This window comes from Sardina pilchardus, chromosome 6, assembly GCF_963854185.1.
Source record: "Sardina pilchardus chromosome 6, fSarPil1.1, whole genome shotgun sequence".
Lineage (NCBI taxonomy): Eukaryota > Metazoa > Chordata > Actinopteri > Clupeiformes > Clupeidae > Sardina > Sardina pilchardus.
Window position 1 is genome coordinate 3920061 of NC_084999.1, and position 17178 is coordinate 3937238.

The 17178-nt window shown below is 45.3% G+C and overlaps 2 protein-coding genes across 2 annotated transcripts in view; one reads left to right on the forward strand and one right to left on the reverse strand.

The window, feature by feature from the left end:
* The first annotated feature begins 170 nt into the window (after positions 1 to 170).
* Positions 171 to 12765, forward strand: cyth2 (cytohesin 2). Its single transcript, XM_062538178.1, has 12 exons — positions 171 to 331; positions 2138 to 2288; positions 2554 to 2620; positions 3030 to 3148; positions 3436 to 3516; positions 5461 to 5573; positions 5935 to 6083; positions 7109 to 7220; positions 8976 to 9052; positions 9237 to 9308; positions 9403 to 9557; positions 9830 to 12765. The coding sequence occupies exons 1-12, from the start codon at positions 265 to 267 to the stop codon at positions 9915 to 9917; spliced, it is 1251 nt and encodes a 416-aa protein (XP_062394162.1). The 5' UTR covers positions 171 to 264; the 3' UTR covers positions 9918 to 12765.
* Positions 12766 to 13128: 363 nt separating this feature from the next.
* LOC134082450 (Wilms tumor protein 1-interacting protein-like) overlaps positions 13129 to 17178 on the reverse strand; it is a 38351-nt gene continuing 34301 nt past the window's right edge. Inside the window, exons 7-8 of the mRNA XM_062538180.1 lie at positions 16177 to 16245; positions 13129 to 14257 (exon numbers count right to left, since the gene is read on the reverse strand). Of these exons, the coding sequence (XP_062394164.1) occupies positions 14114 to 14257; positions 16177 to 16245 (213 nt within the window). The 3' untranslated portion in view covers positions 13129 to 14113. The remainder of the gene's footprint in view (positions 14258 to 16176; positions 16246 to 17178) is intronic.

The following is a 17178-nucleotide window of genomic DNA, read 5'->3' on the forward strand; positions in this document are numbered from 1 at the left end:
AGTCACCTCACCTGTACAAATTAATTTGGTTTCAGCCATTTTGGCTCTAAATAGGGGGTCAATTTCCAAAATGGCGCGTTTGACAGTCCTCACACATATGGCCGACTGGATGGGTATATCATTACTATAGATGTCGTAATTTCCGGTATCAACTCTTCCTTTGTCTTTACCCCCAGGTTTCGGTCTGCCGCCTGGTTATTTATTTATTTCCTGGTCGTTTTGTGGATATATTTTTATATATCCATCATTTTCCTCGGTTGTTGAATGACAGTCGGCTCTGACACATATATGCCTAAAAGCAAAACGCCAAAAATGGATGACCTGGACTACAGTAAGTAGGACCAGTATCTCTCATTATTAGCCAGATGGCTAGCTAACTGAGTAGCAAAGTAGCCTGTTCGTTTCGCTTGGAGCAAACGTCACCAAAAGTCACTGGCACATAGCTAACTGTCAGATTTTGCCTGCTGTGCTAGATAGTTGACTTTTGCATGGTGCATCCTCTTATAGTTGTGTTGTTGTATAGATAGGGGTTTATTTCAATCGGTCGAGACGTATCGGAGGTGTTAGCTCCTTGGGTATCCCATGCTAGTTAGCTAGCTGTTGCTCATTTTTCTTAAGCGCTGTCTTTAATGCTATTTCTGTTACTTATGCCACTGCTCTGTCTGGTTTCTCTGTGACTACATGTTTTTCCATACATATTACTTTTTGCATAATATTTTTAGCAGGCTCACAGCGGGTTGCTCTTTACAAATACCCCATTGTTTTCCTTAGGCAAACATTGTGTATGAAGACAGCTGGCAAGGCTGTCTTACAAAATCGGGGGCGGGGTTGCTACGCCGTTTTGCTTGTCCCCCCATCTGCCACTGACCAAATGGATTTTCACCCGCAATTAAAGCCCAGTTCTATTCACTACGGCTGTTTGGTCATCATCGTTAAAGCAGTTCAGTTGAAGTCGTTCAACACATTTGAAGTAAATGCGAGGCTTTGACCATGCACAATGTGTGGTCTCTTTAGCATGGTCAGTTATAGGACATTTAAGATATCGTCAGTATTTGTCGATTCTGGCCGAAGATAAACAGCAGCTGTCACACCGCATGTTAGCCTTTATTATGCATCTTTGTTGACAGCAGATGTAATACTCTTAGTCTTCTCCGAAGCCACATGGAGTGCATATTCCTCATTCATTTATGGCAAGATATAAAATCTGTGGTTTAATGTGTTACATTAATATTTAACATTCTCATGTAATGTCAGATTGATCGGTTTTTCTACCACAGTATCGTATTAGTAGTGAACACGTGTATAGCTCAGTGATGAGTATTCCTCTGTCATTCTTCAGAATATCCGGATTCCTGAGTATGTTTGCTTCAGCTTTGAGGGCGTATCTGTGCCTGAGGCAGACACACGAGCAAAGTTATTTATATGTAGACCTACGCTTCCCGCCAAACACACATTTTACCTGAAATGTTTGTTGAATCCTAACTGTAAACACCCAGGCATCGGATGTGGTAGTAACAATTAACGTAATGATTGTGGGAAAGAATCCATAGTTGCGGGACATAAACATTCTTCGGACACAAGAGCCGAGTGTGCGGCTTGCATGTTTTCCGTCTCAGCTCCTGCAGAGAAAGGATGGATTTGGCACGGGTCAGCGAATGCGAACGGCAGAAATAGAAACAAATGAGAAAAGTGAAAGAAATATGGGTCTGATCAGAGGTCGTGCGAAGATGCGCACATGAAAAGGGGGGCCGTCTCCTTAGTGCGCCATGGAAATGACCGGAATGCAGGCCGTGCCAGCTTGCTTTCGCTGTCCCTCCCGACTAACAAAGCGCCTCTGTGCGTGCTGTATGCCCCCACTGTAGGCCAGCGCGTTGTGTTCATACCTCAAAGCAAGATGAAATGAAAATATCAAAATAATGAACTCCCAGAGTAACAAAACCCAACCTTTTCAAATGTCCCACTTGCACAGGCATGGTATTTAGCAATGAATACACATATATTTGTATTCATTTGATTGCAATCTTAACCACTGTTATTTTGATGACCCCCCTCCACCCTCTGTCCACCCACCCCATTTGCCTCACCTACCCCTCTCTCTCTCTCTCTCTCTCTCTCTATCTCCCTCCCCCCTGCTCAGTCCCAGCAGACCTTAGCCCTGAGGAGCGCTCCGAGCTGGAGGATATTCGCCGCAGGAAGGGTGCGTTGCTGCAGGAGATCCAGAGGCTGCGCGAGGAGCTGCGGGAGGCCATCATTGAGGTGGAGGGGCTGGAGGCCAGCACGGAGGGCAGGTGAGACATGCGCTGAGCTCTACCTACTTCCCAACGTGGTCATAGGCTGTGTCCCAAACCGGCTACTTGCGCACTTCAAATACTTAGTTGAAGCATATAGTGCAGATATTGGGACAATACTAAAAACCTTTGAAATGTGGGCATACACACTAGCAGTGTATGCCCCCCTCTTTTCAGTCTTTGTGTGTTTAACTCTCTGTCCTCCTGAACGTGTCTGTGTATGAAATGAATTGTTTGTTTTCTAACTGAAGTCTCTTTTTTGTAGCAAAACACTACAGAAGAGTCGGCATGTGGCGATGGGTCGGAAGAAGTTCAACATGGACCCCAAGAAAGTAAGTAAATATACACAAGCACTAGACTAAACAAGCCAACGTTTTCCCAGTGCAACCAACACCATCCCAGTAGTTGTTAGCGCCTGTATTTCTCAGGGATCTGATTCCAAACTCATTCAGTGCTGTGAGTTTGGATATCACTAGTACTGTTTGCTTTTCTTTACCTGTAGTTTTTCCTCATTCTCTTTTCTCTTGTTTCTCTATAACTCACTTCATCCTTGTTCTCGTGATTCTCTCTCTATAGAAGTCTTTACTTACCTAGCTAGAAAACAAACGCCTGTAGTGTTTGTTAGTGCATCTCCATCTAACTTTGGTGTGTGTGTGTGTGTGTGTGTGTGTGTGTGTGTGTTGTGTGTTGTGTGTTGTGTGTTGTGTGTTGTGTGTTGTGTGTTGTGTGTGTGCATCGCAGGGCATTGTGTTCCTCGTGGAGAATGAGCTGCTAAGACACACACAAGAAGACATTGCTCAGTTCCTGTACAAAGGCGAAGGCTTGAACAAAACTGCCATCGGAGACTACCTGGGTGAAAGGTGAGTTGCCTTGGACAATCAGCTGATTTGAAGGTTACAATCAAGCCATAACTGTAAGTCTCTATGGAAAAGATGACAAATAATTGAATGTAACATAACATAATATGCTTTTAGCACACAGACTTCCACATGATGTTTCTCTGACTAATAGCTTTTATGAGCGTTGACATAATGTTATGGTTGGACAGTAAATTGTTGAGGTGTTAACCCCATGTTATATTGTGTGTCGAGGGTCCTCTTTCTCACAGTGTCTCTTCTCTCTCTCTCTCCCTCTCCTCCCCCCACAGAGATGACTTCAACATTAAAGTCCTGCAGGCGTTTGTTGATCTCCACGAGTTCACTGACCTCAACCTGGTCCAGGCTCTCAGGTACTCATCCAAATTACACTTGTCGGTACTGGCACTACTGTCATTCCCTACCTTTCTCTCTAGCTTTTTCTTTGTCTCTCTGTCTTTCTCTATCTGTCTGTAGCCGTTTACTGACTGCACAGATAGCCGGCGATGCACGGGCTTTTAGCCGGCTAGTCCCGATTGTACTCACTGATAGCCGGCTAATCGCCGAGGTGATTTACGCTGCCAATTGTCCTCCCCTGAGGGTACACATATTCCCGGGGCGACTGCAGTGAGCACGCGAGGCGGCTATGCGGCGGCTAGCTGAGACATGGGCGGAGCTGTCAACAACGAGAGTTGTGCACACACTGCTGAAAGACTTAAAATCAGCAAACAGCTGACTGACTGTATGCTGAGCACAGCTGTCAGATCATCATCATACTGTTCACATATTAACACTGGTCCTTGTGGTCCATCTAGCACACTGTTCTTTCAAATGTCAATTAAATCGCCAAACATCTCAGCATTTATTTATTAATGGCTAACATATTGGGAAAACATAGCCATATATCCTGCTTTATCTACAGCCAGGATAAATTAGCTAGACCTTGGCTAGCTTGCTCAAATAACCATTGACAAGTATTTCGTTAAAGCATGTAGGCTTGGCCTATATCATACCCACCCTAAGGTTTAAGAAACATAACAACGTTGTCCAATTTTAGTTTAATGCATTTTTCTGAATTGGAGAGGTCTCCTTATGAGGGTAGGCTCTGCATTTTAAATGGCTAATCGCTAGTCGCGATTAGCATCGTTGGTTTAAACTTTGCAGAGCTGGATTGTAACTGCTGTTAGGAAGACAGTTTGGAACCTGGCAGACGTGAGGCAGTGAAAGGTATAATGCACAGTCCAAGCGGAATGAGTGGAGAGTTGATATTGTGACGAGGCAAGAATTACTCTGTTAGGAAATGTTTATTACCAGATGAATATGAGGAATGACATTACATGGAAGTGGCCTGTTTAAGATCCCCGTGGCTATATCCCACAACATGGGTGGCATCCCGTAACATAAACCCCTTATCCCACAACACATCAGCTGACTAGTCTAGTACACCTATATAATGCGTATACCGTCAACTATCTTATGACAACAGGCTGCTTAACCATCTTAGCCGTAGGCTACATTTCCCCCCCCTTGCATGAACGTAGCACAAGCATATCCGAGCCGCGCTACAATATTGTGTCACATCGAGCTAGCACGTCTAGCTAGCCACAAACAACAGTGCATACCAGACTGTATAGAACAGGTGCATACTGCATAGGCTACTAATGACACTTTTTTACGGTCAGTGAATAGCACCGAGTGAAAATCAATGTTTGCTTTATATCTAGTGACAGTGGTGATGTCGTCAGTTTGGATAAGTAGAGTAAACTTAGTCAGAAGATCTAGAAATATCAAACGGAGGAGCAGAGAACTTGACAGAGAGCTGCACCGCTGTTTTGAGAATGACAGTAGTGTCACGAGACTTCGACGCCTATGTTGTTGTACGTCACTGTTCAAATTCACACCCAGTTCTTACATGTTTACGCCTACACCGAGGCGGCTTTGGAATATCGCGCCTCTTGTCCTCACTGACCTAGCCGGGGAATGGCCGGTTAAACCTAGCCGCGGATGAGGCGGCGTTCAGTCAGTTAACGGCTTGTGTCTTTCTGTCTGTCTGTCTCTCTGACAGATAATGATCGAGTGTGTGTGTGTGTGTGTATGTGTGTGTGTATGTGTGTCTGTCTGTCTGTCTGTCTATTTGTTTGTTTGCCTCTCTGACATATAATGCTAGACAATATATCTTTGTCTGTCTGTCTGTCTGTCTGATGGGTTTAAGATGGGAAGTGCATATTTGTCTCTGTTGCTGCAGCCCTCAGACGTACAGTTAAGCCTCAGCAGGTGTGCAAGCGACTCTTAATTGCGGCGTGTTTTCGCTCTCTCAGACAGTTCCTGTGGAGTTTCCGGTTGCCAGGCGAGGCTCAGAAGATTGACAGGATGATGGAGGCCTTCGCTCAGAGATACTGTCACTGCAACCCGGGAGTGTTCCAAAGCACAGGTCAGTTAACTAACACACACATACACACACACACACACACACACACACACACACTGTCACTGAAATTTCTGTGACACAAATCCACTTGTTTGACACATTTATGGGAATTTCTAGACAGCCATCATCACAGTCACAGGGATATTCACACCTTTTTTACATACTGTACACCTTAAGTCCCACTTTTAAAATTGTTATGTGACCGCAAACTTGCATCAACATGCAACCCAATTTCTCTCTCTCTCTCTCTCTCTCTCTCTCTCTCCAACATTCTCACACACCACACACACACACACACACACACACATTCCTCCCTTTGCTCTCCCACTCCTGCATGGCTCCACTGTGTTCCTGCGCCCTGCAGACACCTGCTACGTGCTGTCGTTCGCCATCATCATGCTGAACACCAGCCTGCACAACCCCAACGTGCGCGACAAGCCCGGCGTCGAGCGCTTCATCTCCATGAACCGCGGCATCAACGAGGGTGGAGACCTGCCCGAGGACCTGCTAAGGGTCAGTGTGTGTGCGCGTGTGTGTGCGCGTGTGTGCGCGTGTGTGTGCGTGTGTGTGCGTGTGTGTGTGTGTGTGTGTAAATATCATTGATCGGGGGAGAAGGCATGTTTTGGATTGAGTGCTCTGGGAGAGAGACGAAAGTGTGTGTGTTTGAAAACAGAAGGGCAGGACCAGTAATGGCATTTGTCTGCTGCCGGTTCTAGGTGGACACTTTCTGTCCAGAATAATATTTTTTGTTTACCGTCATGGCTATCATGAAGTGTTCTTGACCGGACCGGACAGGAATGGAATGGAATGGAATGTGCTGCCACCTCTGACCGGGAAAACAAGCCAAAGCTACTCTATGTCACTTTGATGATAACATTTGGGGTAAACACTGGCTCTCAGCCCTACTGACGCTGTGGAGCTCAACGCTGATTACACCAGCAGTGCTGTCAGAGGAGGTCTCCATGACCTGCTGCATTATGACAGACAGCTTTATTTAGTCTCGTGGGCAGACACAGCAGGGACTGAAGCAGCAGCCGCCTGGTGACTGCTGTTGAGACTTCAGTGGAAAACATGATGAAAAGCCTTCAGTCTTCAGATGTGACCCTCAAACTATTCACAAAATTAGCAAATCTGAATTCACAGCAGATAGATTATAGAGTTGTTACTAGTTGTTTTCCTCCTCAATATTGTCACTTAAAAAACAATATTACAGATAACTGAGCCAAATCCTTGTCTGTAGATGATTATTCGCAGGGCAAATGTTTGAACAACGTGTCCGGAGTATTGTTCCTCTGGTGCATTCTAACTGATATCACTATGATACACTATCTCTTTGGGGAGCTGTAATCAGCAGTAGGCCAATACATCATAATATCAGCAGCAACAACAACATTGCTCAAAAGGTCCCTCCGTGTATCATCGACTTAAGGGCCACGAGTTCAACTCTGGGGTCAGAGGTCAAGAGTGTAAACCAGAGGTCGGCGTTCCGTGGCGTCCACCTCTAATCCTTCCTCTCCATTTCCCTTTCCTCCTCGCAGAACCTGTACGAGAGCATCAAGAACGAGCCGTTCAAGATCCCCGAGGACGATGGCAACGACCTGACGCACACCTTCTTCAACCCCGACAGAGAGGGCTGGCTCCTCAAACTGGGTGAGCGGCCTTGTGGGAGTCCGGAGGGGCACTGTTTGGGTTGGGTGGAGATGGAGGTAGGGGTGAGACAGGTGCTGTTTTGGTAGGCAGCTGGTGGAATGCACAACTTGTTTTCAGGGGAAGAAGCTCTCAAAAAGCATCTAGAATTTTCCCTCAGGATGAGTAAAGTGTGGATCTATCAATCTTTCTATCTATCTTGTCTGTCTCTTTCTCTTGCTTTCTCTCTCTCTTTTCTTTCTTTCTTTCTTTCTTTCTTTCTTACTTTCTTTTATTAGTTTATTAGATGTGCTGTGTAATAGCCTGAATTTCTGCACATCTGTAGTGTTTTGATGGGCTATTTTTGAACACATGATTCTTTTAAAATGTCACAGAAGAAGGTATAAATGTTCTGAGAAGGTATAAATTAAGGAGTTTGATTTCTGCTGGTTGCTGTGCAGATTGTAAAACATATAAACAGACCTAAAACAACTGTGCTTTCAGCTGTCTATATGCTTGTATGTCTCTCTCTTTCTCTCTCTCTCTCTCTCTCTCTCTATCTATCTATCTATCTATCTATCTATCTATCTCTCTCTCTCTCTCTCTCTCTCTCTCTCTCTGTGTCTCTGTCTCTCTCTCTCTCTCTCTCATGAATGGAGGAATTAAGGCTGTCTGTGCATGATTGTGTGAAGTGCTGCAGCACAGCGCCGAATTGCTTTCTTTCTTAAGCATACACACATTCCTCACACACACATACTTCATTGAATAGTGCTAAAGCACACATTCTCTAATAGTCTCAACGTCACTCTCACATTCAACAGTGTCAGGGTCTGGGTCAAATGTGACACACACACACACACACACACACACACACTGCCTATTCTCATCCCTCCTTACAGCATGGTGGCAGCCTGCGTGGTCTTGTTCTTTTTGCATGGTTTGGTCTATGATCTATCATACACTAATATTTCCCTTTCTCTCTCTCTCTCTCTCTGCTGTCTTTTCTCTGGTTCTGTTCATCCGTCTCTCCTTCTGCTCCCTGTGGCTCCTGCTCTGGCTGTACTCTGCTTCTCCTGGGGGGTTTCTCTCGGGGGGTGTCCCTCTGCCGCTCCAGGAGGTAGGTACTCTCTCAGGGAAGGGAAGGGGTGCTGCTGTACAGTGTTAAGGGCCGTTCACACCAAGAATGATAACTATAACGATAATGATATGATAACCATAACGATAACAGTGTTCACACCGACCAACGATAAAAAAAAAGTCTGAGAGAGTGGCTGTTTACTTTTTATCGTTCTCAAAATCGCTCTGAAAGCGATCCCCAACGATATCGTTTTTCATGTCGTTATCGTTACAGTTTCTGTGTGAGCGTCGTCATTCATATTAACGAGAACGATATTTGTTTCTAGTTATCGTCATAGTTCTCGTTCTTGGTGTGAAAGGCCCTTTAGCCTGGGAATACCCAAACCAACCTTCAGCAAATGTGGGATTTACCCTGGAGGTCCGTCTGGCCCAGAGGCCCATTGATGCCCATTTCCGATATCCCTAAAACACAGGCACGCAAATAGAGTCCCTAAAACATTCAAACACACACACACACACACACACACACACACACACCAGAAAAGCTATGGTTTGATTTGAGCTGGCTTTCGTCATTGCCATTAGTAAATCAATAGCCTTTATAGATTAACCAGCGCATACCAGCGGCAGGACAAGGCTGGTGTTTGTATTGGGCCCGCTCCAGTGTATTGACATCCCCGCTGCTCTCCTGCTCTCTGATAGGTGGACGAGTGAAGACCTGGAAGAGACGATGGTTCATCCTGACCGATAACTGCCTCTATTACTTTGAGTACACAACGGTAAGGCGATAAGTCAAGCCTGCCCAGCTCATCAACATGACCTAGTCGAAGACGTGACTCTGATAGCCGTGTGTGTGTGTGTGTGTGTGTGTGTGTGTGTGTGTGTGTGTGTGTGTGTGTGTGTGTGTGTGTGTGTGTGTGTGTGTGTGTGTGTGTGTGTGTGTGTGTGTGTGTGTGTGTTCAGGACAAGGAGCCCAGAGGCATCATCCCCCTGGAGAACCTGAGTATTCGGGAAGTGGAGGACCCCAGAAAACCTGTGAGTGTCACTGTGGTCGTCTCCTGAGTGTGTGTCCTGGGAGAGAGCGACACACACACTAACTTTGTGATTGTGTGTATGTTTGTGTGCACAGAACTGTTTCGAGCTGTACATCCCCAACAACCGGGGCCAGCTGATCAAGGCGTGCAAGACTGAGGCGGACGGGCGAGTGGTGGAGGGGAATCACATGGTCTACCGGATCTCCGCCCCCACGCCCGAGGAGAAGGACGAGTGGATACACGCCATCAAGTAAGGAGGGATGGAGAGAGGGACACAGAGAGATAGAGAAAGGAAAAATGGAGCGAGGGAATGGGGAGAGAGAGAGAGTGGGAGGAAGTGAGGAACGCAGGCGGGGAAGAAGGAATTCTGTCTATTCATGTGTTGTGTATTTTTGTGTGCCTCTCTCATTATTTCTGTCATTTTATTTCTCCTGTCCTCCTCCTCTCTCTCTGTATCCCCCTCTCTCTCTTTACCCCCTTCTCTCTCTCTCTCTCTCTCTCTCTCCTCTCCCCCCTTCTCAGCTCTGCTGTGAGTGTGGACCCTTTCTATGAGATGCTAGCTGCCAGGAAGAAGCGCATCTCTTTAAAGAAAAAAGAAGAGCAGCCGTAAAGCCCCCCCCCTCCCATCCCATCCCAGCACACTCTAAAAGACTCCATCCATTCCACCCACCCACCCATCTCTGCTCCGCCCATGTCACCCTGACGACTTCTCCTTCCTGTCCGTCAAGCATGGAGAGTCTGGAGGGAGCCGGGTCAGGGGATCAGCCCTTCGCACGACCTCTGTGCTTCCTGAAGGTCACACACACAAACACACACACACACACACACACACACACACACCCAGACCACTGCTGATTCGGAACTGCACTCGATATCATTCGGCTCCGTTTTCAGCTGCTGTTTGGGGACTTGTCTCATTCCATACTCACCCACCCGTTTCCACCACTACGTCGTCAGTGTGACGATTGCTGCTTGGACTCGAGCCTTTCTCCTGCTAATTCAGCATTAACCTAAACATACTACAGCCCTCCATATCCTATACAACCTATACCCTCACTCACTATACTTCACAAGATCATATATGCTACTGCTTCACATACACTACATTCATAAGCTACACTTACACGTGGCGATCACCTCCAGTCACTATCTGAGATGGCCTCTGACAAACACTACTGTCTCCTTTTTACTGCATAGCACTGTCTATTTATTGCAGGAGTAGCAACTTCCACTCACACTACGCTCATTTCCTGTTAATCTGACTGCTGTATCTTTCTTTGCCTGTCTTAAGCTTACTATGTCCCTCCTGGCATTAACGATGCTCCGCAAGCTTTATGGTCGTAGAAGGGGGACCAGGGGACATCAGAAAGGCTTTTACGATGCTGGACTTGGTCTGGACGTGGTCAGTGACTAAAAATTCAGCCAGGGTGGGGCAGTAGTCCAAATGCCTCCCCTGTGAAGCCAGAGTTTAATTTGGGAGTCTCTACAAATAAATTTAAAGGGGGTTTTCGGTTGGTATCTGGGCTGTAAATGGCAGTTTGTTTCCATTGTAGCCCAGAATAGAGCAAGGGGGAGGGAATGCAAACTGCCAAAAACATCTTAGTCTGCGTAGGATCAAACGGCATTCCAGTGACCTCACTTCCTGTTTGAAATAACAGGAAATCAGCAGCGGTGCGGTGCGATAGCGATACGATGACAACTCTTTGAATAGACATTTTTCCGTGAGTGCGGTAGGCAGAAAAACAAAAGGAGGCACCCTGTGCCCCCTCCTTCCCTCCCTCCCAGCCAACCAGAAACGGAACACAAACAGAACGCGGAACACAGAACACTGGCCCGTTTAGTCATGGTCCAGTTAAGGGAAGTCCATGGTGGAACTCGGTTAACCCTGAACCAGCCGTGTCCCCCCCCCCCCCCCCCCCCCACCACCAACTGAACAAAGCTGATTCTGATCCTTCCTCTGGTCCTGCTGTCTGTCCCCTAGACTGAGCCGCACCCGGGCCAGCTAAGCGCCAGAGGCGGCCCAGACCTTGCTTCTCTCTTGGCACCTGGTCTCCCTACTAACCCTACACACATTTGAGTTTAACCCTCAAAAGTCCGTCCAGACAATACATTGGGGGGCTGGAAGACGTATCAGTGGCAGCTTCTTTATTGTTTTGTTTTGTTGACCTTATGTTGTACATAGACTTTTTAGAATGTTTTATTTTACATCATAGAGAGGTTTAATTTATTGTTTTATTTGTTGTTTTTTATATTTATATATAAAATGAGTTAGGGATGCATGTTTGAAGTAAATCAAAGCATCTTCCATAGGGACAAGTTTTGTATGTTAGTAATGGGTATTATGTAGAAGAAGCATTAGTGATACGTGTTTTAAGTCATTCAACAAAAATTGGCTTTGACTTATAAAATTCTTTTGTAGTTCAAAAGTTATAAGAATGAACTTTTAAAAATAAGGGGAAAAGTCCTCATTGAATTTTACTGACAATTATATGTAGAAGAGCTCTTATGAAGTTGTAAACACGAATCACTAATGGATGTCTTTACTATGAAACAATAATCAGTAAGATGAAATAATGACAATAACAGTAATCATACCTACGTCAAAGGACCGTGTCATACAGTTTTGCTTGACAAATTGTCTCCCCTTAAGTATGACTGTTTGCATTAGTGTAATGTATTTGGACTTAAATTTAGATGGATTGGGACTTAAGAGTTATGTTTACTGCACTTTATGAGTTGTTACGTTCTGTTAGTAGAGGATTAGATTGCTAGCATAAAGTTTTTACAGGCATTGAAGTGCTGTCTGTAAAATAGAAATAGTGAGTCGTGCCTCTGGCTTCCTCTGCTGGGCTCTGAGAGGTACTGCAGGGCTCCATTGGTGCAAGTTATATCACAGCCCTGCCAGCGATAGCGAGCCTAGAGCCACACGTCCACTCAAACAACGTGGGTCTTAACCACGATGTTTGCACTCAGTCTAATAAGCTGTTGAGTGAAATTCAACTTGTTTCTTATGATTCATTCGGTAGTATTCAGATCTCGTGACCACAGGTGCTGACAGGTTACAATTATCTATTAGGTCACACACTGAGTGCTTGTCACGCACATTACAGATTCAGAGAACTGATTGGAGCTCGGACTCCGACCCGACACACGCAGATATGAATTAACCTGGATATTCTTGATGTGCAAAGTTGCCAAACTAGTGAAACCTTGCGAGCTGGCCAGCAGTTCTATAGAATAATGTGAAAAAACGCAAAAGGATTGTCCTCCCACCCGCCTTTCCCCTGACAGATCTCTACTTTTTGAAGGTCTGCATTGTTTTAGTTTTTTTTTCCTTTTTTTTTCTGTTCTCTAGAAAGGTAAATGGTAGGTAAACAATGCTTAAACGATGTAGCAAAGTCTCGGTACACTGGTGCCAGTAAGTTATTACAAAACAATAAAACCTGAAGTGAAATGCCTTTTGACCGCTTGTCTCCTTTTTGCTCAAGATGTCCTTAGTCAGTAGCCTGGTTGTTCCCATGCTGCCTTGGGCGCCATTTGATTCAGCCTGGAAACTGAGGCAGCCTGGAAACTACCGCCCTAATTTCTGCCTCAGATAGGGGACCAATCACAGAACATGGGAGAAAGCAAGACGATGATGAGCTGTGCACAGACACATTTGATAGACATCCGTGGTGTCCGCCCAATAAACGGATCTGGACATTTTTTCAAATATGAGAATTAACGTTTGGTTCCCAGACCATGTCTCATTGACAAGTGGTGGCGCTAGCCAGGCTACTTAGTCAGCACCTGGAGAAATAATTTGTCCTAAAGAAGTGAGATTTACATCATTGAGTAAATTTATTATATTAAACAAGGAGTTTGTCTTGTCAGTCACTCGATTGTAGACAAAAGCATACACCTTAAGAGAACATACACGTAGCATTCACTGTTTGGTTTCAAAACCTGGTGAAACGTATCACTGTTTGAGGCCTCTGCGTTGTACTTGTTAACCTGTGCATTCACAGTCATTCTCTGGGTTGGAAGCTTATTGCTGTGATACTGTACGTCATGACAGTCCAGCATGGTGCCATCATATACATTAAAAAGCACTTCTGAGAAGTGAAATTAGGAATAATCCGTCATCAAATACAAATCCTGCTCTAGTGATGATCCCAAAACAAAAAGCCAAAACAAACAAAAACATCTCTGCAGCTCATCAAGCCAAAACAAACAAAAACATCTCTGCAGCTCACCATATCTGATTATGAGTAGGCATTTTCTTTATTCTGCTCGTATTCTTTGTATAAGGATAAATAACATACACTGAAATTCTGACAAACACTTAAGCAAATGAAATGTTTCTTCGCTAACATCTTTCTGTCTGACACATACATTAAAAACCTGGCCGCCCTATGGAGAGAAAAAGTTCTTAAATTGTTTTTGAGATTGTTAACTGTTTATATATCTATGTATCACTCAGAAAAACGTCTTTAAAAGTAAAAAGAAAAGTATTTACACACTGGAAGCAATCAGGGGTTATATTTCAATACTGTGACTTTAAAAACAGGTTTGGAAAAGTATATAGTCTCCTGAAATGTGTGTTCGTCTGGATTAGAAAGAAACTCGTATTAAAGGGGAAAAAAACATTTAACTTAAAACATAACTGAAAGCAATGCAACACAACCATAAGATTTTCTCTGAAAGGCATATGATCTGTGCAAGACAGTCTCTGTGGTTGATCAATGGTGGAGGGCTGGAAGGCATTTGGGCATCTGACTTTGGTGTGTGCAGTTCCTCTGGCCTCCACCAGGTGGCGCCAGCTGTCTAGAACTGGTGCTGGTAGGAGGCAGGGGTGGGGGAGGCGGCGCTGGGCTCTATATGCTTGAGGTGGCAAGAGTGGCACAGGAGGTGCCCGTCCAGCGGGTAGCAGCGATGCCCCTCCTCGTCATTCAGCTCCATCTGGCAGTCCTGAGATACACAGCAGAATGTCTCAGTTAGCTATATATATATATATATATATATATATATATAGGCTATAATATAAACACAATCAGTCCTATTACAACAGCACAACAAAAACAACCGCACATTGCATTTACAAAGTGCGTATGAGCGTAGACATCTAGAAACCCTGACGAACACAGCAGAATGAAACATTGCTCATGGGACCAAAACAGCTCAAGTGGCACACAACAGGAAGTAGGCCTGCTACTACCAACGACAGTCCTCATGTAATGTGTGAGGTGAGGTAAAACAACCTGCTCTATTGTCGACACCACATTGTGATTCTCCAACACATTTTGAAAGTATGTTTTTGGGCTTCATTCAGATAAAACCGTGAAAAGTGAAGTGAGAGAGAGAGAGAGAGAAGGGTGGGATCGGGAAATGACTGCGGGTCAGATTATTAGAACAACATCTATTTTAGATACCTAAAGTAGGCTACTTTACATTGAAGGAGGGAAGCCCTTGCCTCAACCACCTGGAGCCCTACCTGAGTGAGAGCAGAGTAGAGCAGTCATCTCCATGCACAAGCTGAAGGACATGCTAAATACAGACAACTCAGTCATCAACACCACCCTACTGCACTGTCTTCTCTTCGCCACCAAGACACTGAACTCGTCCGCCGCAGGTTCTCTAGTGAGGCAGGCAGGCAGGAGGCTGCGGGCCCCAGAGAACCCCTCGGGAGGGGAGCTTAGCGTAGCGTAGCGTAGCGCAGCGCAGCCTCCGCCGCCTGTCAAGGAGCTCTCCGCTCCGAGGCTGTCATTACCGCGGCAACAAAGCACTGCCTTTTGTTGCAAAGTGTTGTCGCTCTACACGCTGCTGCAAGCCAATCTCAGGCATGATTGACGGGCCTCTTGAAAAGGGATGACAAACACATACCCGCTGTCTTCGCTCCAACAGCTCAGCTTAGCACTTAGGCTACCTACCACAATCACCTATGCAATTAGGCCCTTTCTGCTCAAGCCCGTCTAGACAAGTGACAGCATTGAATTTTCTATTAAATACAGATGCAATTGTTATTGAACTACTATATAGGGGTGAATTCTCCTAAGTCCTTTTTTCCACGGTTCCAGTTACGCACTTTTCAGTTACATGGATTCTCCCATTCCCACTTCTGTCACACCCACAGCACGTAAGTTTGAAATGAAAGAGGCGTGATTGATTTAAAACAGAACCAGACTGATCCACCACCTCGTTCATTTAGGTTGATATGAAATCATGAAACATGGACTTTGTCATTGACTTTCTGAAAGCAATTAAAAACATCCAGAAATAACACAAACCAGCCCTTGATTTTGAAAATGTAAACGAGATTAACTGAATAGCAAATGAGCTACAGTAAAATGATGCGTCAACACACAGCCTAACAAAGAATTAACTTAAACAAATATCACTTTTGCTCCGAGGCACACACGTGGCTAAGGTGTGTGTCACAGTGATGTGAGACAGTTTTTGGGAGGGGACTGTGTTGCTGTGGCCCTCATGACTATTGAGAGCTCCGCCATTATGCCCCAGACAGACATCCAGCTGATGTCACCATACTGTACTTACTGTACTAAGCTCAATCTTTTAAGACTGAACTGAAAAAAAAACGAAACGCTTTATTTCTACTGCACAAGAGGTGTGACCAATGGGCATAGTTCAAATGACTCTGTACGCTTTTGGATAGTCCTTCAACCAATCCGACCAACGATCTGGTGGTCTTTTGGATAAGCTAGTTTGTGATTGGACCCTCAAGATGTGGACAGGAAGCAGAGGAGATAGATGTGCAGGTTTCCAGCCTGAGCTGCAGGGTGAAATCCAAATCGCCAGCAGGTCAGGCAGGGTTCACCCAGCCTAGCTGATACTCTCTTCCCCCTTCAAATCAGTCCAGATGAGGATCTTACCTCGCAGTGGTAGCACTCCACGTGATAGTCTTTGTCCATGGAAACCACCCGGATGGTCTCGTCCGATCCCTACGGAGACGGCAGAAAGCACAAAGTGCACAGACTGTGAACTCTGTCTGGAATAACACTCGTAAATCAGAGGCACAGGTTACACAAACAGCCCAAGTGTCTGGTGTACACACACACACACAGACACACAGACACAGACACAGACACACACACACACACACACACACACACACACACACACACCTCATTCCTACAGACACATATATTACAAACACATACATTAGACATATCAAACAGAGTCTAGGTCAAGACAGACATACGTATACACACACACACACGCTTTTTGATTTTGACAACATACACACATACCAGACATTGCACCACACACACACACACACACACACACACACACACACACACACACACACACACACTTCAAGCATCCAACAATCATAAAGAGCCCCAGGTGACATAGCCAAGTCTTTAGTGTTCAAGGAGTCCTTTCATTCGTCCCCTCCAGCCGCACATGACGACTGGCGGCTCGTTAACCAAGACTACATCGTCAGCGCAGACATTACGTCAAGACGCTTCCGCGCACACACACACATGAGATGAGATGAGATGAGACGAGATGAGACAGACTTCCCCATCTCATTCACTCCCTCTGAACTAGTGGCCCTGGGAGTGTGCCTTTAGTCATTCTGTCTGCTCTCTGTGTGTGTGTGTGCGTGTGTGTGTGTGTGTGTGTGTGTGTGTGTGTGTGTGTGTGTGTGTGTGTGTGTTTCGTTTTCTTGCCTTTGGTGAGGTATGCATGCATTTGTTTTTGCCAGTAATTGGTGGAATATTTGAATGTGGGAGTAATGTGCATCACCTCTGTTTTCCACATCTCCCTCCACCTCTCTCTCTCTCTCTCTCTTAATCTCTCTCTCTCTCACTCTCTTACTCTCTTACTCTGTTATTTCATTTTCCACTTATGTTTCTTTCTTTTCCTTC